At 50.7% G+C, this 24402-nt stretch overlaps 1 protein-coding gene across 1 annotated transcript in view; it reads left to right on the forward strand.

The window, feature by feature from the left end:
• Nucleotides 1-15883, forward strand: part of LOC146300374 (reticulon-4 receptor-like) — a 30275-nt gene extending 14392 nt beyond the window's left edge. Inside the window, exon 2 of the mRNA XM_084669194.1 lies at nucleotides 13898-15883. Within this exon, the coding sequence (XP_084525320.1) occupies nucleotides 13898-15276 (1379 nt within the window). The 3' untranslated portion in view covers nucleotides 15277-15883. The remainder of the gene's footprint in view (nucleotides 1-13897) is intronic.
• The last annotated feature ends 8519 nt before the right edge of the window (nucleotides 15884-24402 follow it).

Below are 24402 nucleotides of genomic sequence, written 5' to 3' on the forward strand. Positions count from 1 at the left end.
TGTGTTAAATAAGGCTATCTAACAAGATTGAACCTGTCATTAGGAATGAATGTGTCATTTCCAGACTCGATAAAAGGGTATTTGTCACAGCACATTGACCGGTCCCGAGGTGGATAACCATCCACGCAGAATGAACCCCCTGCCAGTTGCCTCATGACCTGTCACATACCAGCAGCTATTTTGTTGATAGATATTGGCTTCAATGACTTATTATCTTACATTGTCATTACTGTAATAACATCTGAGGGGTACAGGGTTGGTTGGTGTGTTCATATATTGAGCAATAAGCCTATCGGGTTGTTCTGGAGAGAGAGAGAGAGTTTTCTGTTATCCTTCTTGTCTTTCTTCGCAGTTGAATTTACTTCAAAGTGATATTGTGCTGAGCCGTGATATTCTCCTGTGGTTTGTCTTTTTGGCTTGCCTCGTGGCATTGTGTACGTGTGTGTGTGTGTGTGTGTGTGTGTGGAGGCGCAGCACGCTATACGCAATCTGCGGCGCCCAAGCGAAATGAAGTACCGTTACAACAGGGCTGAATATCTACTCGATGAATCGGGTTTTTTGTTCTTTTCTTTGTCATTTAAGAAATGTCCTTTCGCTCCCCTTAATCTCCGTACGTATTCGACTTGGATCACGAGCACCTCAGTGTGTCTCAAGTAGTCTCGTTATGCTTCGTAAGATACATTCCATTGTTTTATACTTGATTGTTGTATCCCGGACTGTTTTCACGTCTGTCTGCATGTGTTATGGCTAGACATCTGGCATTCGAAGGCAGCAAACACAGTCCCATCTCTGAAGTGTTCAGAGATGATCATTTCATGAGCTTTGGATACCCTCGGAGTTAGCCTTCCAGTTTTCTACCACGCACACACAAACACACACACACACTTGCGCACGCACACACAGAATTCATCTCCCTCGGATCCCAGAAGACGAGGCTGTTTTTAGACGAGTTACAGCCCGATTCTCGGACGCAGAGCACACAATCACAGATGTACTGCAGAGAGACTCGGGCGGGAATCTACCACGCTGATCCTGGAGATGCAGAAAAGGGGGCCATCCCCGATTATCAACCGGTTTAAGTTAATTGGTATAAGCCTGCTGGAAGACAACACATGGTTTAGAGGCTCCGTTGTTCGAGGCAGGGTGGGAACACTGGGAGGTATTGAAACAAGTAAAAGGCTCTCACTGAGCTGTGCCAGCCCCCTGTGAAGAAGGAACCATTTTGTGGTTGGTTTGGTACCACCAGGGACCGGGAGAACCACTAGGGGGCAAGCTTGAGCTTTTCCACATGACAACCTCTGGCCATTGTATCTCTTTCATAAAGTATCATAACATACATGATGTGTGTGTGCGTGTGTAGGTGTGTGTGGCAGGGAGAGAGCGAGAGTGGGTGTGTGAGTGGGAGGTTTGTGGTTGTGCTTTTTTGCGACGATAAACATGTCGGCCCTTCAACTCAAGTGTGAGTGGCTGCACACACATTCGTATGTGCGCTGCGTGTGTGTCCTGTATGTGTTCAGCCAGCCTCTACATTCATCTTAATCTATAAATAACGAGCAAGGGCTATTTAGCATTCTGATTGAGGCAATTCCAGTCTACTTAATTCTGGTCTGTAGCTTCGCGGAAGCTTCTCTTTTTCTTGTTCCCTCTCTCTCTCTCTCTCTCTCTCTCTCTCTCTCTCTCTGTCTCTCTCTCTCTCTCTCTCTCTCTCTCTTTACTCCCTGGCATTCTGCTTTCCTCCAACAACTGCTCTCTTCCGGTCTTACTGTCTGTCTATGAAGCCGTGAAAAAAACATTTCAGCGCCACACGTGAAGATTGTAGCCATGGTTTTCACCTGAGAACAGAGAAGCCATCTATTCGTGAGGAAACAGGCCCACATCCCAACATCCCAACCCCTGGTCCCCCCTGTCTTCCCGGATGTCTCCCAAGTCCTCCTAACCAGTTCACCCTGGTCCCCTCTGGTTCCTCCCGTTCCTCCACTCTCCCACGTGGTCCCCTTCACCGCCCCTGGCTGCGTCAAAGGACGGACATGTTTGCCCTCCTCTGCAGCTCTCTGAGGCTGTGTGAAAGGATCCAGGGTGTGCGTTCAGCCTCCGGCCCGCTGGAGTACCATGTGGTCCGGGGAGAGAAGTCACCCTGGGAGGCTCTCTCTCTCTGGGGAGGGGGTGGAGGGGGACCAGCCAGCTGCATTTTTAACCAGGTGGACGAACTTGTCTCTGTTCGATCGTGTTTGATTTAATTTCCTGCGATGCCTGGCAAGGTGAGCACTAAAGGACACGGGCGCCAAAGCAGAGGAGGTGGCTCATTCTAGACAGGGTTCCTGTGGCAGCCATCTTGTCTTTAGTTAGAAGATCGAGGATGCCTCTTCCCCGGTCAGGGTGTAACTTGGTCTGCAAATGAGTAGTGGAATATGAACCCTGACATTGAAACATACTTTGTATCTTTGTCTGTACTTTCCCTCTTAAACACTGGCACATAGGGCCGAGTGCAGCCAATTCTGACTTTTTATTCAGATATCTGAGTAATTGTATCCCCGCCATGATTAAAATGCTACTAATGCTAATCCTTTCAAACGTCCCTGGAATAAGTCATTGGAGATATGGTCAAGGTTCTTGCCCAAACAAGTAATTAGGCTCTTATCTCTGCCCAGAGGGCTACGCAATCAATCACAACTAGCTTGTTCCATTTAGACGTTGCTAGTGGCTGATTATAATCTCACAAGGACCAAAATGTGTGCCATTTGTTAGACTGAAAAGTGGTTTTGTCAAAAGTCAATCATTGACATCAGTCTTAACGTAACAGTTTATTGTTTTAGGATAGCATCCATTAGATGTATTTGCTACCCTATTAAAAGCATTAGGTTATCCCCAGACCCAAACACGTCACGTACCTCAGAGATAGATAACCAATCAATAAGCCTTCAGTATGTTATGCAAAACGTAATATCCATCCAATTGTCTTTCGGTATGCACAGGAGTGCTGCATAGCCAGCCAATCAGCCGTCCGTTTGCACTGCAGAACTTTCTAACCAGCCAATAAGCCTTCAGTGTACGTAAAGTTTGGCCATTTGGAGCTTGGTATGAAAATCCATACAGTCTCCAAGTGTACTGTTGCATATTTCAAATTGCTAGGCCTCTGGCAGGTTCCACAAGGTTTATAATTCAGTGTCAACTGTGAATCTGCCGGTTTAGCAGCACAGATACTATACTATAGCAGAGTAAACCTCTTCTATTGTTAGACTAGGCCAATGCTCTGCTGTTTACTCACTCACTCACTTACACACACACACACATACTCACACACACACACACACACACACACACACACAGAGAGCAGATGCTATGATAAACATGCAGCTACTTTAGTGCTGCCTCTGAGCTAGTCTGCTACAGCTTAAGAACACCACAGGACAGCTCCCTTGTCCTCCCAGAATGGTCCTCTGGAAACCAGCTTTCAACAAGGAGGAGAGAGGAGTGTATGTGTGTGTGTGTGTGTGTGTGGGGGGGGGGTGAAAGAGAGAGAAAAACGGTGTTAGATCAGCAGAATGAAGATCCTTCCTGTCACACGATGTCTGCAGAGATGAGGAGGGACAGAGGCTGTGTAAGCACAACACGCAGCCCCCCGGCCCCCCCCGGCCACCTGGCCTCCCACCATCCCACCCTCGTAACCTCTAAGTCGCCCAGCGCCCATCCTTCCCAGCCCCCCCGCCTCTAAGCCTCCCACCCTCTCAGCCTCCCAGTCTCAAGGAGCCTCCCGGGCCCCCAGCCTCTCAGTCGCCCGGCCTCCCGGCCTCCCGGCCTCCCCTGCCCCCAGCCTCCAAGCTTGTTTTATGAGAGGAGCTCATGTGGGCTTTGATGTTCTCTCTATCATTCGAGAAAACCTTCAGATTTACCGAATCATAGGGTGAGCATGCACACACAGAGAAGGCACACACACATACACGCACAAACACACACAGGATTCCTGGACACACACCCACAAACACACCCACAGGATTCCTGGACGCACACACACACACACAAGCGCGGCAGTCGAACCAAACGCTGCCATCCGAGCTCTGAGCGAGGCTGGGTTCTTCGCGCACGTTGGCCCATTAGCCTGACCAGTGAGAACCACTCTCATTTCACAGCCACTAGGATCTTCCAGGCGGGTCTGGGGGACGGGGGGACGGGGGGACGGGACTGCAGCTGAAGGGTGCAGTTTAAAATAGCAGATTGTTTTCCTCCAGGGGAGAATGACTCATTACCCAGGCAGCAGAGCAGGAAGTGTTGTCAGCTGGGCCGTCTTATACTACAGTAGCTTATAGGAGAACGAAGCAGAGCAGTGTGGAACATGAACAAGTGTGGCGCACACCTGCGCAGGCACGAGGGGAGTGTTGGTAGGGGTGAGAGTTCTGTCATGTGTTGTGGTGCGCAGTGACAGAATGGCTTTTTTATGAAGTCTCAGGTGGTTGCCAGGTTCTGTGGCGCGTTTATCCCCCCTTTCCGATCTGGCGGCTGTTTGTTCAGACTCCACTTGCCGGGAGCTGAAGTGTGTCGCCGAGATAGCCCATTGGCCGATCCTCACCCCCATCGCTCGAGATGTCTCCCCCGCTCGGCGCCACCCACTATTGGATCCTCGCGTCTTATCAGATGGCAGCCACACAGAAAATCTTTCACGAGCTCGCCGTCTCTTCAACCCACCGCATCTCCCAGAATGCACCCCTGTCCCAAGCTGGTGGGGCGGGGCGGTGTGGCTCTGGCGCAGGAGATAAAGGGCGAGGGATACGGCAGGCCCAGTGGGGGGAGACCGGGGCCGGGGTCCGACCTTTCGAGAGGAAAAGGTGACTGATCCATGAGGGGGCCTCAGATGTAAAGAAGCTTCTTCTTATCTGTGTGACACGGAGGAGAGAGGCGGAGGGAGGGATGGGGGGGGGGGGGGTGGAGGAGGCCTGGGAGATAGCAGAGAGACTGGCAGGGGAAAAGTCTGGGCTGTCCCTCTAAGCCCCCCCCCTGCTCTTCCCTCCCTTTTTTTCCTTTCTTTCTCTCCTTTCTTCCTCCCTCCTTCTCTACTTGTCATCGTGGCTCCTCTGAAGAAAATCCATTTTCCTGCAGCAGGAAGCTTTATCTGACTGGGCAGTAGCGATGCACAAGTCGGTGGTAAATAATGCACAAGGCTCTCCCTCCCTCTTTCTCTCCCTCTTTCTCTCCCCCTCTCAATCCCACTTATCTCTCTCCCTTCCCCTCCTTCACTCCCTTTTTCTATTCATCCCAAAGCACAGCGGTGGCTAGCTACAATAACTTCTCTGAAGTGGGCTCATTAAACAAGCAGCCCTTGCATCTTTCTCCCTGACTTTCTCTGTTGAGGGGGAAAAAAAGGAACCGTAGCCTTTCCGTGAGCGCATTGTGCCAGGGGCCTCCTCTGCGCACACGTACCCTGCGACCAAAACAGAAAAAAGAACTCAAATCGATGACTCAGAGCGTCCCCCCTTCCTGTGTGCCACTTCAGAGAGAGCCTCAGGTCCTGGCTCCTTTCCCCAGCCTCAGCCTCCTCCCGGGCCCCACCCTGGCCTCAGCCTTGCCCCTCCGCCCTGCCCTGTCTGTATGCCTCACCTGCGGTGCATGCAGAGGCACCGTGAGCCAGCTTGTTGGTGCTTTGCCTTGTCATTGCTGGCTTCCAGGATCAGACAGTGGTCGACATCAGAAAAGGTGAGCAGATGGCCGTGACGTCGGCCTCCCTCTCTGGACGCCACTCACGCGCAGGCTGGCTGAGACTCTGGGACTCAACACCCACTGTGGCCCGAGTTCATCCCGACCAGAGACAGGCATGCAGAGAGGGGTCTCTCTCAATGCATCTCTCCTCCCCCCACCCTCTCTCTCTTTCTCTCTGTCTCTCTCTCTCTTTCTCTCTCTCTCTCTCTCTCTCTCTCTCTTTCTCCCTCCTCTCTCTCTCTCTCTCTCTCTCTCTCCTCTCTCTCTCTCTCTCTCTCTCTCTCTTTCTTTCGCTCTTCCTCTCTCTATTGCTCTCTCTCTCTCTCTCTCTCTCTCTCTCTCTCTCTCTCTCTCGCTCTCTCTCTCTCTCTCTCTCTCCCTCCTCTCTCTCTCTCTCTCTCTTTCTTTCGCTCTTCCTCTCTCTATTGCTCTTTATCTCGCTTTCTTTCTCTCTCTCTGTCATCTTCCTTTTTCTCTCCCCCCATCCTCGGATGTCTCCCTCTATCACTTGGATTTATGTTACATCCACTCTGCAAGTGTCTCCTGTTTCATCCCTCCGTAGATGTTTGTCGTTCACATTTACATCAGACGTTCTCAAAAACGCTCTGGCGCGCTGGGAGGTCTGTTCCTCCATGCCTCCTCAAAAGTAGAAAGGGTTTCATACGGTAATAAACGTTCGGCAGATTCCGAATCCGGTTGTATTGCCAAATAAGCGTTCCCATACAAGGGATTTGCTTGTGATGATGCTTTGCAGGATTGCATCTGATGACGCATTGAAATAGTGCAAGAACAACAACAGGCGAGTACAAAAGTATAAAATACAGGGACACAAGTGACAATTTAACAATAAAAGATATGAAGATGTGTTATTTGAAGAGATAGTAACAAGGATAACAGTCCTGCCGTCAAGTTTCAAACTGTGCAAGAGACTGAGACACAAGTATCATACTAATGGCACAATTGGAGGTTCTGTTGCTCGTGTATTTCCAAGCATGCTGTAGTTTGGCAGGGGGATACAGGCGGGTAAGGTTTAGAATACACACACACATGCACACAGACGTATGTACACAATAGATATCACTACCAAATTCCATGCTAACATGCTAGCCTGCAGTGTTGGGCACAATGATGGAACCAGGCCCATGCTAATGTGCTAGCCTGCTGTGTTGGGTTCAGTGTTGGAACCAGGCCCATGCTAACGTGCTAGCCTGCAGTGTTGGGTATAGTGTTAGAACCAGGCCCATGCTAGCGGGCTAGCCTGCAGTGTTGGGCACAACAGTGGAACCAGGCCTATGCTAGCATGCCAGCCTGCATTGGGTGACTCTTGAGATGAAAGGAGAAGGGAGGAGAGAGGTTTGTCTTTTTCAGGTCAATGTGTCTCCAGGGCACCCACACTTTGAAAATAGACCGATCCGTAGAAGAAGCTGCTCCGAATTAGTTAAAATGTGGCCCGTGATGATGGGTCTAATCCAGCTCCAGCTCACTCTCCAGCTTTGCTCCCCGGGGCCTCCCTGTTTCTCTGCGGCGATTGTTCAGGGATTTGTGCAGACGGCTGTGGTTGGCGCCTGAGCTTGTGTTTGCCATTAGCGATGAGTCATGCTATGGAGAGTGTCGAGGTGAGAATGTATATTTACGGCCATCATCAGGCCTGAGGAGAACCTGGAGGCTGGCAGCTGTGGAGCAGAGGGCCTGCTCGAGTTTGGCGGATGTGCGATGAGGGATGATGGCTTAACCAAACGTGTGAGGTTAAGGAACATGAATATCCATGGCGGCGCGAGTCAAAGTGAAAAAGAAAGCTTCTAAAGTTGCACTTTCCCGAACGAGACCAACGGGTTTGCAGCGACGCATGACTGAAGGATTAGCGTCTCTGTGTGACTTGCTGCAGAGCTTGTTAAGGTCACGAGTTGAGGTTCACCTCATGGGCCTCCGTCAATCACAGGGTCTGCGTCGATGCGGGCTGACGTGCTAGCGCCTGGGCAGCATCGGAGCGCAGGGGAAGGGGAAGGGTTGGGTGACACGTTAAGCCGATGAGAGAGACGCCGATGACGGCTTGTCCTGCTGTGGCAGTCAGAACAAGTTGTTGGCACGCTCGTCAGAAGATGTGGTCCTGAGTCCTGTGTAGCAGATGCTCAGTTGTGGATAGGCTGTGGAGGAAAGTGTGCAAAGTGAAGCGCAGGTTCACGGTTAAAGCTAGACGAGCTCCAGATCGAGACGGAAATTGCAACCGAAAAAAAAAACGAAACGATTTCACTGAAATACGAAATCCTCCGAGTTCTGAAACAAACACCGTTGCAGCACGAATCCCTCGACGGCTTCCTTCTGAATTGAGTCTAGCTGCTGAGAATTTAGCTGTTGGAACTGCTGGTTCGAAAGCATTTTTCTCAAATTGAAACTTGCAGGGAAACAAGAGTTTATCTTGACTGGACTCTGGAATGCAAGGAGAATGAGCCAGGCTGCCAGACTGTGAGACACGATGTAGTAATGATCCTGTCAGAGGGCTCTGAGTAGATAATTTTCAGGGTCCCAGAGCAGGTCTTTCAGTCTGAAGAACACAGAGAGGTTCCATCACATCCACGTAAACAAACCTAAAAACCAGAAGGAAGAAACAACATTTGGTGCTGTGCCAGACACATCGGGTGCTAAAATCGCTACTCAGACAGCCAAGTGTGAATGTCCAGGCAACCAGACTGTGTAAGTGTTGGCTGTCAGTGGATGTTGTCTATGGTGCAAGCTGTTCTGTCTCAACGAGGCAATCCTAGCTACACTGGATCTCTGTACAGCGTTGGCATTTCTATGGGGGTTGTGAAGGGTTCGTACAGAACACCAAATGGCATCTCTGTGGTTGTCGCGAAGCTTCGTACAGACAGCAACGGTCTCTCTGTGGTTGTCATGAAGCTACGTACAGAACAGCAATGGTATCTCTGTGGTTGTCACAAAGCTTCGTACAGAACAGCAATGGTATCTCTGTGGTTGTCACGAAAGCTCTGTACCAGGACAAAGCTGGTTTCTTTCTGGTTGTTGTGAAGCTTCGGACGGAACAACACTGCTGTCTCTATAGCGGTTGTGAAGCTTCGTCCAGTATGTGTCCTCCATGGTGGTTCGTCATGCCTCATTTCCATTCATACTAGAATAATGCCTTCTCCCAGAGTGTTATCAGCCTCTTCAATTTCAAACGGAGCTTTATTGCTTATAAAAGGGAGGATGTGATTCAGTTTGAGGCCTGCTGAGGAGAAGGGGGGGGGAGGTGTGTGTGTGTGTGTGTGTGAGGCGGTTTTCTCCTGACGCTCTAAACATGATGGCTTCAACAGCCATTACCATGCCGAGGAGCCCCTTTCCGGAGCAGATGCGAACAGCTGTGCCGCGGGCCGCGAAGCTGAAGGAAGCCGCACTTCCGGAAGCTTCCATCCGCCGTTTCTCTCTGCCGCAGGCTCGGCGTACACCGACACAACGCAACGGAGCTACGGGCTAACCCGCGCGATACGAGCCCAAAGTAGGGCACTCCTCCTCGAGGGCACTCCTCCTCTGGTGGTTTGACGCCCACACGTTGCCCTACTCTCTGCTGAGCCCCACGTTATTGACACCGTTTCCGCTTGAGAGCCGTCGTGGTGAGGTGGTTTGCTGGGAGAAGGGGTGAGGCCCGGGCAGACAACAGACACCTCAGACACCTCCAGAGTCGGGTGAGCTATCTCTTCAAGCGGGCCTGTTTGGCTGGGGATGAATACCATGGGATGTTGACGAGGCTTCGTTTTGTGGCCCTGGTCTCATGGCGTGAAGCTTCTCTCAGTGTTCTGTCCCCCGCTAGGCTTGTCTTCGGCAGCTATGTTGCCTCCTTGTTAAGTCATGTAGTTCTGACAGATGACAGATGCCTTTTGCTGCTGTGCGGATGAAGTTGTTGGGATGGCCACACACACACACACACACACACACACACACACACACACACTCACTCACGCTTTGTTTCTCTCTCTCCCCCAAAATACAAATAAACACATCTACATTTCTGGACGCGTGTGCACACACCCCCTTCCCTCGCTCTCTTCCTCCTTCTCTCCCCCCCTTTCCCTCTCTCTATCCCTTCTTCCTCCTCCCTCGCTCTCCCTCACATCCTTTCACCTTCATCTCTCTCTCTCTCTCTCTCTCTCTCGCTCTCTCTCTCTCTCTCTCTCTCCCTCTCTCTCTCTCTCTCTCTCTCTCTCTCTCTCTCTCTCTCTCTCTCCCAGCCTACCCTCTGTTATTCATGAGCCATCTGCAGGGCAGCAGTAGATATGTGTCAGACATGAGCCAGTCTGCCCCCTCTGATTGGCTGGCGCCCATAAAACACACACCCTGGTCTGCCCCTCCGATCGGCTGGAACCCCACCAACACCCACCCACAGCTTGACCCCACTTTGATCAAATGCTCCCTTTCTCATTGGCCACCCCAGGCCCTCTGCATCTGCCAGTGTGTGCGCTCCTCTGCCTCTGTTGCTCTCCCTGCCGTGTGTGAATATCTGGCCGGGGCATGTGATGAACGTCCTCATTGAGTCATGTTTGTCGGCTGGCAGCTGGTCGCAGCCGAACGGACGGGCTTCGCGACCACCTCACTGTATTCAGGAGCGCGAGACAGCATCCGCTTTGACAGCGTCTGGAAGCAGGCTGTTTGCGAAAGCCCAATGGACGGCAGGCCATCCATCCTCCACCGCGGCGTCTTGGTATGCGCGAAGGCACTCCACAACTGACTCACACCGCGACGCGCCCCGGTCGGGCGCACATACAGAGCAGGCGAGAAGAACGCGGCAGAATGCAGAGTGCTGTTGGAGAACCTCCCGCGAGAAGCATGTGGTTTTTTCTGACAGAGGCTTCCCCTTTTTATCTGAGCTGGAGGATAACCCCTCCTGTCAGCCTCATCCAATCCCGGGCCCTCGCGTGTCAGCCTCATCCAATCCCGGGCCCTCGCGTGTCAGCCTCACCCAATCCCGGGCCTTCGCGTGTCAGCCTCATCCAATCCCGGGCCTTCGCGTGTCAGCCTCACCCAATCCCGGGCCCTCGCATAGCAAAGCTCCGGTGATGAATTACATCACGTCCTGGGCTCCTGTTTCAGCCTGCCCTCGGTTTTTCTGGGGGCGCCAGGTTTGTGCGCCTCTGTCACAGCCGGGTGGATGGAGCCGAATCGATGCCGCCTTCCCTGGCTTGCCCGAGAAACATGCAGATGAGCAGGGAGTCGGCATCTGTCACGCACTGGCGGGCTACACAAACAAACCTCGGCGTTCCCGCGCGCACTCCTGTGTTTTCACAAGCGCTTTGTTCACGCAAATATTTCAATTAGGGAAACGAGAGAGAGAGGTTGTCCTCGGGTCGGCTGTTCATCGACGCACGGCCAAGCGTGCGTGTCCTCTCCATCTCCTATTGTGAGGGTTTGTGTATTGCTTGTCAAACAAGCAGAGGGAGGGCCTCACTCAATGGGCTTTCACAGGGCTGAGAGGAAAAAGGGCTGTGGATTAGCACTGCCAGGACCCACAAACGAGTGCTTGTCAGTTCCAAGAGTGAATATGACCGCTGTCTAATAACAGAGGTGTTTTTCGAAAGAGACGGCATTGTCTGAGACTTGATTCTAGCCGGCATCTAGGACTGGGATGCCACGGAGAAGATGTGGGTGATAAAATGTTTCGAGTTGGCATAATGTTTTACGACATGTCGCTTTTGTGCTGCATTTCGTAGTGTGGGATGTGGACGTTTTGCACCAATAAGCAACACAGTACGTGTACACTATTTAATTAGATGCAAGTACCATCAACAAAACGCTACCTTAGTTTCAGATTTATCAGAAATATACTATGAAGAGCCTTTGACACACCAGGACCATATGATAGTGTTAAGGGTTGAACTAGTAGAACTATCTGTCTTGTAGTTAGTTATAAGACCTGCTCTGACAGGTCAGACGATCTGCTCTGAAGTTGGTCTGGAGTCACTTTGAACAACAGAAGAAAACAGTTGGACTTCAAAGCAAGCACACAGGTTCAACACAAAAGGGAGGCTGGCTTCACATAGTTAATACGTAGTGACAGGTTTCATGGCTAGGTAATTGATATGGCACTAAATACAGAACCAGTCAGCGGGCGAAAAATAATTGGTTCAAACCTGATGTCATTTGAGTGGCTTCGACTGTCATTCACCAGACGCTAACGAAGACAAGCAACATAATGCCCAGAGCTCAGAAACAGGCGCTTCAACATACAACGCGTGGGTGGAAATAGTCCCCTTAATGAACAGAGAGGGAGGGAGAGAAAAAGGGTAAAGCAGCCGTGGAGAGACACGAAGCGTGTTATGCGGTAAAAAAATTGAGCTATTGTTAGGCAGGGCTGAGGGGAAAAAGTGCTGCGATGCAGAAAAAAAAAGCAGAAGTCTTGACAGCTTTCCGGCGGCGGAGTCCTGACGGCTGAGGAGTAAGATTGGAGGGAAAGTGAGGCAGAGGGCCGCTGTCAGGCCACGCAAGAGCCCCCGATAATAGGGTCCAGAGATGAGCTTTCACCACAACACGGAGGGGGGAAGAGGGGAATGAGCGACAGAGAGAGGGAGGGAAGGAAGGGAAGAGGGAGATGGGAGGGAGAGGAGAGAGAGGAGGGAGAGAGAGAGGAGGAAGAGGGAAGGGTAAACCTCGTGCATTTCCCAGTACTTTACTACCTGTCACAATGGCTGGTGTGGGACTCCTCGCGTGCCCCTGGCAGCTGGGGTTGGAAACCCCTGTCTCCAGAGAAGGTCGGAGAAGATTGGGTCGACAGTATCTGCTTCTCGAAGGGGAGTGCTGCATTTCTGACTAGACGCTTGACGCTCTCAATCTCTGAGGAATTAGTCCAATGGGCTCGCACGTCTCGCAAATCCCTCCAACACCTTCTGTGCAGTGTGAAGAATATTGATTACCACGTAAAAACGCAGGGCTTTGTCACGCCTCAACTGTAGATCACTTAAACAACGACGTTTGCAGCAAGTATCAATGAGGGCACATTAGGCTTTGGAACCGCAGGGATGAACGGTGATGCGTCTTACAGAGAAAGCACTTCCTGTTCCCATCATCTTGACACTGCTCTTGCAAAAGCCTTCCTGTCATGGCCCAAAGTACTCCCACCTCCCCAACCCAGCCCCAGCCAGGAAACCCCGCCTGTCTACCCCCTGCAGGCCAAACATCTCACCTGAAAAAAAGTCTCAATTATCCACTCTATTTGAGACATTCGGCATTAAAGGTGCCCACCCATATTTAATGAAGCGTCTCCCATTGTCCTTGGGATGCGCTGATGCAGGCTCGAGAAGGCTCCCCAAGCACACATTAGCAGCAACGGGTCTCTCTTTAAAGACACACTGCATCACCAGTAAAGAGCTGGTGAACGACGGGCCTCTCAGGACTTGGCACAGGGCTACACCAGACCAGGCATGTGGGTATTGCTGTCTCTTAATGGAGACGAAAGCTAGTCTTACAGTAGGGTTTATTGACAGGAATGCATTTAATCAAAGATGTGTCGTTTCTTAAAAGGGTGGCGGGTTTTCACGAGGGATTAACTGTTTGTTTCCGGGGGCGCCCCTTGTAGCTCACTGAGTAGTGAGTGTTCCATGTGGGCTGAGGCCCTAACGTCGTGGCCTGGGTTTGAATCCCCTCTCTCTCTCCCATTCATTTCCTGTCTCTCTGTAACCATCTCAGTCCAATAAAGCCATCAATTGCCAAAAGAATATCTTGAAAATAAACTCACACCAAACTCACATCTCGTTCCTGAGACAGTGACACTCAGAGTTTGGTCACAGGGATGACACGTTTACAAACCTCTATAAGTTGTGAAGACATTTAGAGATGTTGATGTAGCATGAAAGGTGGTGACACACCTGCTGGAGGGTTATTCCCTTCTCTTCCCACTTCAAAAGACAACATTCCCTTTTCCTTCTCCACCTCTGGGACTGAACCTCCGATTCCCCTCGCGCTCATGAGTCATCTCGAGAACAAATCTTTGATCGGGAGTCATTTCGAGTTTGCCTTTGCAATTTCTCACTGAAAGATTTAGATTTCACTTATTGATGACCCAGTTCTGTTCTATTGTTAGAATTGTGATTAAGCTCAAAACTGATCCAACTCCCCTGTTTCCTCCCTACTTCCTCTCTCTCTCTCTCTCTCTCTCTCTCTCTCTCTCTCTCTCTCTCTCTCTCTCTCTCTCCTCCCTCCATCTCTCTCATTATCTCTCGCTCTCCAGGGAGTCGACTCCTGTTCCTGGTGGTGTGGTTAAACCTGGTGCCTCAGGCACACGGCTGCCCTGCCAGATGTGTTTGCTACAGCGAGCCGAGGCCCACGGTGGCTTGCCAGCAGCAAGGCCTGTCATCCATCCCCACCGAGATTCCCGTGCGGAGCCAGCGGATATTCCTGCAGAGCAACAAACTGACGGTGGTCAGGTCCACCAGCTTCAGCTCCTGCCACAACCTCACCGTTCTCTGGCTGTACTCCAACAACATCAGCCACATCGAGGCCGGGGCTTTCTACGGGATGGAGAGACTCGAGGAACTGGATATCGGGGACAATAACAACCTGCGTATCATTAGTCCCATGGCTTTCCGGGGCTTGAACAAGCTGCACACGCTGCACCTGCATCGGTGCGGCCTTTCGGAGCTGTCTGTCGGCGTGTTCCGGGGGCTTTTCTCCCTCCAGTACCTTTACCTGCAGGACAACAACCTGCTGGCGCTGCACAACGACACTTTCATGGACCTGGCCAACCTCACGTATCTCTTCCTGCACAACAACAAGATCAAGACGGTGTCGGAGCACATGCTGAGAGGCCTGGTCAGCCTGGACCGGCTGTTGCTCCACCAGAACCGGGTGGTCCACGTTCAGCCGAGGGCTTTCAGCGACCTGGGCAAGCTCACCACTCTGTTTCTGTTCTACAACAACCTGACAGTGCTGACGGGGGAGACCATGGACCCGCTGGTGTCGCTGCAGTACCTGCGCCTCAACGGGAACCAGTGGGTCTGCGACTGCCGCGCCAAGACCCTGTGGGACTGGTTCAAGCGCTTCAAGGGTTCGAGCTCCGAGCTGGAGTGCGACGTTCCCGCCGTCCTGGCGGGGAAGGACCTGAAACGCCTGAAGAGCAGCGATCTGGAGGGCTGCGTGGAAACACCTCGGGTCCACACCCACCTGTTCAGCTCCAAGACGGACGACCCCGTGGGAGAGTCCCTTCCCAGGTGTTGTCTTCCCGACAACGATAAGTCCTCCATCCTCTCTGGCAAAGCTATTCCCGACCCGTCGTCCTACAACAGCCGCCAGATCACAAATAACCCCCTGAAGGAGAAGGAGAACATATCCAAGACCAAATTCCGGGAGGCCGAGAGGACGAAAAACGAGACCCGGAACAAGCAGAGTCTGAACGACGGGCCGCTGGGGACTTTGTCCAACGACCTGGATCAGCTGAACCCGGACCTGCTGAACAACCTGGAACCTTCTACAGCCCCATCCAGGAAGAAGAAGAAGTGCGTCAAAAAGCCCAAATCGGACGCTCACTGTCTGAGAGGGGGTGGGTCGACGTTGCAGGTGCTAGGCTGGTTCGTCCTGCCCTTGCTCTGGATGTGGCTGCCGATGTCTTAGGACCGGAGGTCCTTCTCTCACAAGTCGGACTCACAGATTGTTAATGCCCATGATAGCGACCCCAGGATTCGCAGTGACCTCCACAACAGTCAAGGGACTGAGAAAGAGGAAGTCGCGTTGACCCGTCAGGGGTAGACTAACAATAATAGGAGAAGTTAGAGTACATTTAACAAAATGGATGCCTTTACAGAACACTTCAGCTCTAATGTATATAACGAATTGGTGCCCAAATTTCTGTGTTCCGTATGTACTGAACTGTATTGTGTCTAAGCTACACTTTGGAGTGTGTCATCTTTGTTTTCCCTCTCAAAAAGCTTTTACTGCAAAGACGGTGACTGCACGGCCAGACACTGGAAAAAATACAGGAAATGAGAGCGTCGAACGCACACGAGGAATGTTTTGTGGGCTGTTTGTTGAGAAAGATCTTCATTCCCCATCATTTATTCAAAAAGTGATGCATATGTTGGGTACTGTTATGTTTTTTAGTTTTTTTTTGAAGTTTATAAGTACTTAAGTAAAGACAAACGTTTGATCTCCCTCAATATGAGTTTGTTTTTCCTCACAGTATGGCCACGGGCGGCGGGGAGAAAGCTGTCCATTTGTTCACTCGGACTGAAAATGAAATCATAGATATGCATTTTATTTTACTTGTGTACAAGTATGAATATATTATGAATAAAAACTCTTCTTTCATAGAGATGGCTGCGGTTTGTGGATGTTTCAATCTCTGCGTGAGTACGCTCGTCCATTTATGGACTACAATTCAGCTCGAAGTTGACCAAAGGAATCCTGTTGATACATGCTAGGTATAGGTAATATGTTGACAAGCCTCTTTGACTCCCTCCCTAACTACAGTGTGAACACAGTTGTTACGTCATATGGGTTACGCAAGCTGACTTGTATCCCAGTCCGAACAGAACAGATCAGCGTGGACCAGTGTGTCTCTCATCTCAGTCAGGCGTCAGGCCAGAACTCCACCCTCTCCTCCCGCAGATCCTCACTGACAGTGGGCTGGCCTACAGCGACATGCTCCCTATCTGGAGGAGGACGTCCGGAGTACTTTGTCACGTCTGGCCCCAGCTCAAGTCCGGGCGTTGAGCTCCACGTTGAGCTCCCTCGGAGAGAGGACACAGGACAATGTCGGAGGACATCCTCCCACGAGTGTCTCAGCCCCAGCCCGCCCCCCTCCACCCAAGGATCCAGAAGCCATCTTCTAGAATGATCCAGAATTTATCTGCATCGAGACGACAGCACAGCAAGCTACCAACCGCATGTTCTCAGCGCTTTCACGGCTATCTTAGTTGACCTTCTCACAGTGCTTTTTGACGACAGCTTACTCTTCCGGGTCAGGACCAGCCTGTGTTGATAGGTGCGTGTCAAACCCGTTCGTGAATGTAAACATGTGCGTATGGTGTCTCTGGGGGGAAGGATCAAAGACAGCTAGCGATGAATAACACTAGCTTGCCCCCAACATCACACCGCATTACGGCTGATGTGAAAGATGCGGCGTTTCTAAGAGCAGTTTTTTTTTGCAGTTGGCGCACGTGCTCGAGACCCACTTGCCCCAGGCAACTGCCAGATTCCGAAGTGAGGTAAAATTAAGTTTATGTGTATTGAAAGCCATGAATTCTGTGTCGCTCATCATTTTGATACATTATTGAAGGCACATGGAGATAAACCGGTGAATATTCAATGGAACGACACCACACATAACTGCTTGACCTGAGGCTGTCACGAAAACGACATCAACGTGTTTCATGTGTGCCTGCTGCTCAGGCTGCTTCACGAAGGTCTGACGTGAACTCGGCTTGGCTTCTCACCGCTGTATTTGGAAAAGGCAGAACGGTCTGCTGCAAAAACACGCCGTCAAATCCAGCATTACGCTGGACGGATAATCGGCCTCAAATTAAGTCAAGATCTTGTCTCCAATCCAGGCTATATCTCGCAGAAAGCGAGAGGATTAGAAAAATGCTGGGGCTTTTTTTTTTACAAATCCCTTGTGTGCGGCGTCCATTAACCCTGGCGAGGGGCGGAAACACGTAGGGACCTGAGGATAGCAATTGGAGGAGGGACTCAACAAAATCAAGCCTGCTGTCTCGTGGCTGAGAGGAGAGAGAGCAGAGGGCACTGGGACGTGTGCTGATGCTACGACTTATCGGTACTGACTCCACAGAGCCCTCCCCTGTCCATCTACTCAGAGGGAGAATGAACAGCAATTCCACCCCACAAACGCCTCGCAGATAAGCACAATCGCCAAGGTCACTTTCGGAGATACGCTCCTAAGTGTCTGGCTGCGACGTTGATGCGCCGAACCTTTCACTCTGTCTGTTTCACAATCACACACACACACCATCGCACACACGTACACATACATAACAGACACACCGATACACACGCACACACTCGTTCTACTGGAATGACTACCTATGTTAAGTGTCTAACCCACTCTCTCAACACTGTCTCAACCCCTGGGCTCCCTCTGTGTCCTGGGGGAGGAAGGCTTCCATAAGGTCATGTAGCTGGGCCTTGAAGCCCTCTGGAACACGGGGAAGGGGGTGGACGAGAGCAAGAGCAGGAGGGAGGCTGAGCCAAACACCAAAACAGTGAGTGACACATCTGTCAACCACTTGTACACTTTTGCTCGCATCGTGGAGCAGATGGTCATGACTTCCATGTCCCTCTCTAGACATGGCGATGTCACTGCAGCCCTGTGATGCAGGACCGGGGAGGCGGGGCTCTTACGGTGACGGACGGCTGGTGACGGTGCAGCTCCATCAGGCCGAGCAGAACCAGCTCAAACACCACGTCTGGGACGCTCAGGGGACGCATCTGAAAACAGCTGAACAGGAGTCAGGGTTAGGGTCAGCTCTCAGACCCTCACATCTCTGATTCTGATCAAGTCAGGTGAGATGAGAGCAGTCAGGAGGTGTCCAGGTCATTAGACTGTGCTTATGGCCTGGGCTTCGAGGCCAATTTGTCCTTGGATAACAATGTCAGTCAGACAGGTTGGTTTCCACAGAGACAGTGTCTCACACCTCCTAGACTGTGTAAGGTCACAGCCCCCATGCTAAAGCTGCACAGTGGGACCAACTTGCTCAATGAAGAGCTTGGTACATTTTTAGTGAGCATGAACAGACCCATACCAGGAGGCTGAGGTTTAGCGGGGGAGAAATACTGCCTCGCCCTCCTTTCCTGCCCTCCTTTCCCTCACCATCCATCCTCTCCTTGATCTCCCCTCATGTCCCCCTCTCCTCACCTCCTCCAGTAGCAACTCCTGCATGATGGCGTCGAGGTGGGCGTGGTCTGAGGCGTAGTCCAGCAGCCTGCCATAACTCTGAAACAGCCGCTCCTCATCCCGGAGAACAACATCGCAGTCGCAACACACAGACCCCGTGTTTGCTAAGGTGTGTTCGATTGGTCTCCGAGTTAGCATGTGTGTAGACTGTTCAATGGGTGACATCCTACTAGGGTGACGTATATCAAGGTCACCCAAAGTCTAGTACTGTAGGTGGAGGGATGATGTGTCAGACACCATTTGTGCTTCGGTTGCCAGCCTCCCCAGAAGCAGGCAAGCTGCCTCCGACATGGACTCTCTGCTGTCAGGATGAGTACACAGCGTCTGGGGACAAACAGGGACGATCAGAATGACTAGCTCATGCAATAAATACTAACAGCACACAGGAGTTAGCTACCTAGCATTTTATAGACCGTCGACACACAGGAGCTAGCTAGAAGGCAGACTACTCACAGTGAAGGCCTGCCTGAGAACTGCCACCCTGTAGGACAGGTCAACGAACCCTCTGCTGGTGAGGTGGGAGCTGTGGCGATACATCAGTCAAGTTAATCAGAATCAGAATGAAAGTTTGCACAGACAAGGAATTTACTTTGACAGCAAGGTGCATACAATAAACATATAGGAATCTAAAATGTTTATGTTGACTATCTATACTAAGGGTACCTAGGGTACTTAAACTAGCAGTACTAAGTGGAATTAGAATTTAACAAAATAAAATATAAAATAAAATCTAAGTTGTCACCTGGACAAGCTACGAGCAATGCTGAAGCAATGAGGGGAACCTTGATAATGTGCATTCCTGTGCATACAGTAGTGCTGAGCACCAGAGTGCTGCTTCATACCATCTAGAAGAACCGTGTGTGTGGCGTCTTGTCAAATGTAACAATTAAAACACGCCGGTTAAGGAATAGGTGGTAACTTAAGGCATGGAGTTTCACGTTCCGCAGTGTAATCGGCCTCATGATTGTCACCGGCGACACGGTCATTGTAACCATCCTGTGCTCCTCGGTCACGGTGACGAGGACAAGCAGAGTCATCAGAGTCCTGCTCATCAGAGTCCAGGTCTGGGTTCTGGTGTCCATCTTGACCCTGGTCCAAGTCCTGGTCCTGGTCCTCTAGCCTGTCCTCATCATCCTCCTCCTCAGAGGAGGAGCCCTGGTCCTGGGGGGACTCCTCCCCGTGGGTTTGGGTGTTTTTGGACACCCAGGAGGTTCTAGCTGTGGGGCGCAGAATCCCATCTGGACCCACCACTATGCGGGCCTCCATGATGGATCCATCAGTTTGCTGGTGGATAGGAGACACACACACACACCTTAAGTCCATTTAAGAGTCCTAAAGGGATGGATCAGCTTGCTGAGACCAAGTGTGGGAGGTTCTATCTATCACAGTGTTGCAGTTCTTACCCATTTGTCAGCCACAATCGGGACATTGACATCAGTCTTGGAGCACACGTGAGACTGATACTGTTTCACCTGGCCGCCAATGAGCAGTAGAGGAGATGCAAGGATGGATGAGGAACAGAGTGCTGCGTCACTGATCTAGCACAGCTTCAGATGCAAGCCTGAACAGGAAGTCACACTGTTGGCATCTGTCACACTCCGGGAAACCACTCGCTGCCATCACCGTGGTGACCACGTCGGGGAATCCCTGCGACAGCAAACAGAGGAAGAGGGCCTGGTCAAAATTGCACCTCGCGTGTGATTGTGTGTGTGTGTGGTGGTGTGTGTGCGTGTGATTGTGTTAGCACTTGCATTTGGAGTGAGCCTGGATCCCTCCTCAGACGCGGCCCACCACAGTCCCCCTCACCATGCACACGCTGCGCATCTGCCCCTCCACCCCTCCACCTTCTGGGGGAGTGGAAGGGAGGAGGAGGTGTTACAAATAACAACACTGCAGATGAGTTTGCAAAGGCTGACTTATCGCAGGCCCACCTTATATCCAGATCCGGTTTTGGTGTTCAAGCGTAGTTTTTAGTTGCTCTGGACCCTACATACACAAACATACTGTACATACACAAACACACTGTGTGTACACACTCACGCACGCACACATGCTCACCCCCACACACATATACAATCCATCAAGTTTCCCAAGATGTTGAGTCATTAATACAAATGTTCATGTGCAGCTTGTTGTGTTCAGTATGATAGTATGATATTGAAGATATTGATGTTACGCCACAGTACACTACAGTAACACTACTGTCATACATGCGACAAATACTTTGGAGCCATACTTGAACCACACAAACTAACTAGCTAACCACATGAACTAACGAGCTAACCATCGGGTTGAATGATTTGACTACTGTTCGCCAAAGCTTTGACTACAGTACGCCAAAGCTTTCGTGAAACACATCTGCAGTAGGGCAACAGAATGATGGCAATACAACGTTCAATAGTCCAGCAGTTTCCTCCCATCCTTGAATATTTGATAAAAATGACCTGCCTACTATTATCAGTTCATATTCCATTTTCTAAACCCCAAGTTTCCTTCACAGAGCAGCATCCTTTCATCATAAGTAATAAGACTTTTTTTTTCTTCAGCTCCACTGAATGTGATTGAAATATTTGAGTTCATGGCTGCGGGCAAAGGCTTATGAGAGAAAGTTTAGGCTGCATGCTGCAAAGGAACCTCAAAAGTATAAATGAGGCTAAAGGAGTACTCGCATTTGGTGCTGCATGCTAAACACACCACACGCACGCGCGCGCGCGCACTCAAACACACGCATATGAACGTCATTCAAACAGACGGACCGTTGCCTAAAATCTATACTGTGCAAAATTCTCAGACTAGGTTTGTGTGACCCGGAGAAGATCACTGCTTGACATTTTTTTTCAGAACTTTTCTTCAGGACGAATGAAAGAAAAACGGAGTCAAATTGACTTGAAATGACAGGAAATGAATGGCTCCCAGGATATTCCAACAGGGCTGCTGAGCTGGCTTCTCCAGGGAGCGGAGATAAAGAGAGAGAGCAGCCTCCCTGGTCCGACTGCCTCGGTGAAGGCCCAGCAGATGATGGCTCGTCCATACCAGGGCACTCCGACCCTGTTCCTGGAGAGCGAGTCTGCCCGCTTGTAGGTTTCCACTCCAACGCTAATCTAGCACGGCTGATTCTAACAATTAGCAGGTGGATCTGGTAACGAGTGCCGAATGACGTTGTGTTCTTGGGCACGGCACTTCACCCTACTTGCTTCGGGGGGAATGTCCCTGTACTTACTGTAAGTCGCTCTGGATAAGAGCGTAGACTAAATGTAAATGCGAGGAAGGATTGGATGGAGGAGGACCTTTCCGAGGTCTGCTCACCAGAGACTTCCCCTCCTGATGCTGTCGTCATGAAGGATCTGGAACATGGATGTTGGTTTCAGCTGAGTGGTGTCAGGCAGTGGGATGATCTCAGGGATGATCACCTCAGGAATTTGACATGTACAAAGACCGGAGACCTTCGCAAAGGAGGTCAGACTCTGCCGGAGAAGCTGTTTCCGTGACGTCAGACAGGATTGCAGATAGTCAGGACCAAGAACAGAAACGTTCTCTGTCAAGTGGGAATGTCCATCTTGTGATGTGCACATAGTGTGACACAGCAGATGATATTAGTCCACATAGGGTCCACGGTAAACCTACCTTGAAATAGACTGAAAATAAGTCCAGAAACAACCCAATCGATCCAGTTACCTAACAGTTCAAAGGTGATTTCCAGTCTCCAATTTGTATTTTTTTTTTACTCTGAAATATTGTGAAGAATGAGTTCAATCTTATCAAATATCGTTAATGAAGAGTCTCCAGTGTGTGTAAACATGTTCCAGTATGACTGGATGGACAGTATATAACTGTAGATGGTTTTCTCTCAATTCTCTAGGAGGTGTTTTAGTCAAAGAGGATCAACTCCTGAACCTTTCATGCCGGCTGAGCTGCTCATAATTTCGAAATCAGTGAGGATTTGGGAATGTAGAGTGGCAATTTGTTCTCAATCCCAATTCCCCAGATTAGCGCCCCGTATAAGATCCGTACCCACCGTACAGGACTCATAGCTCCAACACCACGGCCAACACAGCTTTAGCTGCAGATTAGGCCGATGTCCAATGGGATTCAAACGTCTCACCTCATGAAAACAGTGGAAACAGTACATCTAATAAGCCATCGTAATATGATTAAACAGAATAAATGACGCACGCGCGCGCGCACACACAGTCGTTCCTGACATGGCACATACCTTCCAGAGAGCACAGGGATGGATGAGGGGCAGCTGTGCAAGCGGCTCTCCATCGCACAGAGCTAAAGCCCAATGAGGCAGGCATCACTCTGACAGTAATCTGTAATCTCTCCACCAGATGCTTGTGAAGTCCCTATGGGCACAGCAAAATACACCAACATCCACTCCCTGGGACGCACCAACGGACACGCATGACCTCCGAGTCGAAAAGCACACACACACCTCTGCTCAGGCACACTAACACACACCCAGGAGAATTAAGGCACTAGGTAAGTGTCGAAACTTCAACTCGACGGATTATCATTCGCCGAACCTTGAACCATGCTGGAAAATAGTCAACTGGAAAAGCAAGATATCTTAGAGGCTATTGAGGATGGGAATGACATACTCCGAACCAGGAGAGAGGGCCAGTTTGGGTGTGTTGATGTACCTCAGGTGCACCAGGGATGATGTCCTATTCTTTACACTTCCTTGCCTCCAATTTTCCTCTCCTAATGGAGTGAGCATGTCTCAGAGCAAGCACACCGGATGTAGTGCCATCGCTGACTGGAGGATGCGTGAACTGCAGTACTACCCCCACAGAAGTGGTCTGCTGAGGAAATAGCTATAGAGTGTGCACTGTAACATAACACCGCCACCCAAAAGTCTTTAGCAATTCTGTCATCTCTTTTCACCAGTACAATCCAGAGTGCTGATTAGAGTATTTAGCGTTTGTAAAACTAGAGCAGTGTGTGGGCAGTGCCCATTGGCTGTGAATGCTAGTGCAGTGCCCACTGACAGAAAAAGTGTTTCGCCATATGCGCCGCGCAAGATAGCGTCGCACACGGTTCTATTTCTTTTTTTGCCAAGCAACTTCACACGCGATGTCCTAGGGTCTTGAGCAATACACCAGGTGAATCCACTTCATACAGTGGCTGGATCAAGAGATAATCAAGTCACGGATAGACAGACGCACGCTCGCACAGATCCCTGCCTTTGGAGTTAAATCCCCCAACACCTTACGGCCTCTTTCAGCAAAACAGCAACAGGTTCCCGTTCTGTGTTCTCCAACAGTCTCTTGTCGCTAGCCAAGAGAGTGCAGCTCCTCTGCCAAAGACCTGCGGGTGCTTGGCTCGGAGTCCTTGGCCCTGGGTGACTGGCCCTGGGTGACTGGCCCTGAGTGACTGGCCCTGGAACTGTATGCCCTCCCCTCCTCCACCTAGGACTGACATCCCACTGAATAAGCGGCAGCATTGGTGAGCACATTGCTGGCGAAGGCTGTCTATTCCTCTTCAAACATTGGGCGTGCAGAGAAGAGGGATGAGGACCACAGAGAGGGAAGAACAGAGAGAGAGAGAAAAGGAGGAGAGAGACAAGGGAGAGGGAAGGAGGGAGGGAGAGAGGGAAACAAAGAGAGGGAAGGAGAGAAAGCAGGTGAGCGAAACGACAACAACAGCCAGCGCAAGAGGAAGGAGCTCATTGAAAGCCTCGCTCTACCCCAGAGTGGCCGTATGGTGATAAATATGACCGATTCATTCTGGAATATTGGTCATGATTCAGTACTCAGACAAACGAGGACGTTGATGATGGTTCTATCTGGATCAGCTCCAGCACAACCTTTCTCATCAATCTCCTCTTG

Source organism: Hypomesus nipponensis, chromosome 2, assembly GCF_054491055.1.
Source record: "Hypomesus nipponensis isolate SF chromosome 2, ASM5449105v1, whole genome shotgun sequence".
NCBI classification, from domain to species: Eukaryota; Metazoa; Chordata; class Actinopteri; order Osmeriformes; family Osmeridae; genus Hypomesus; species Hypomesus nipponensis.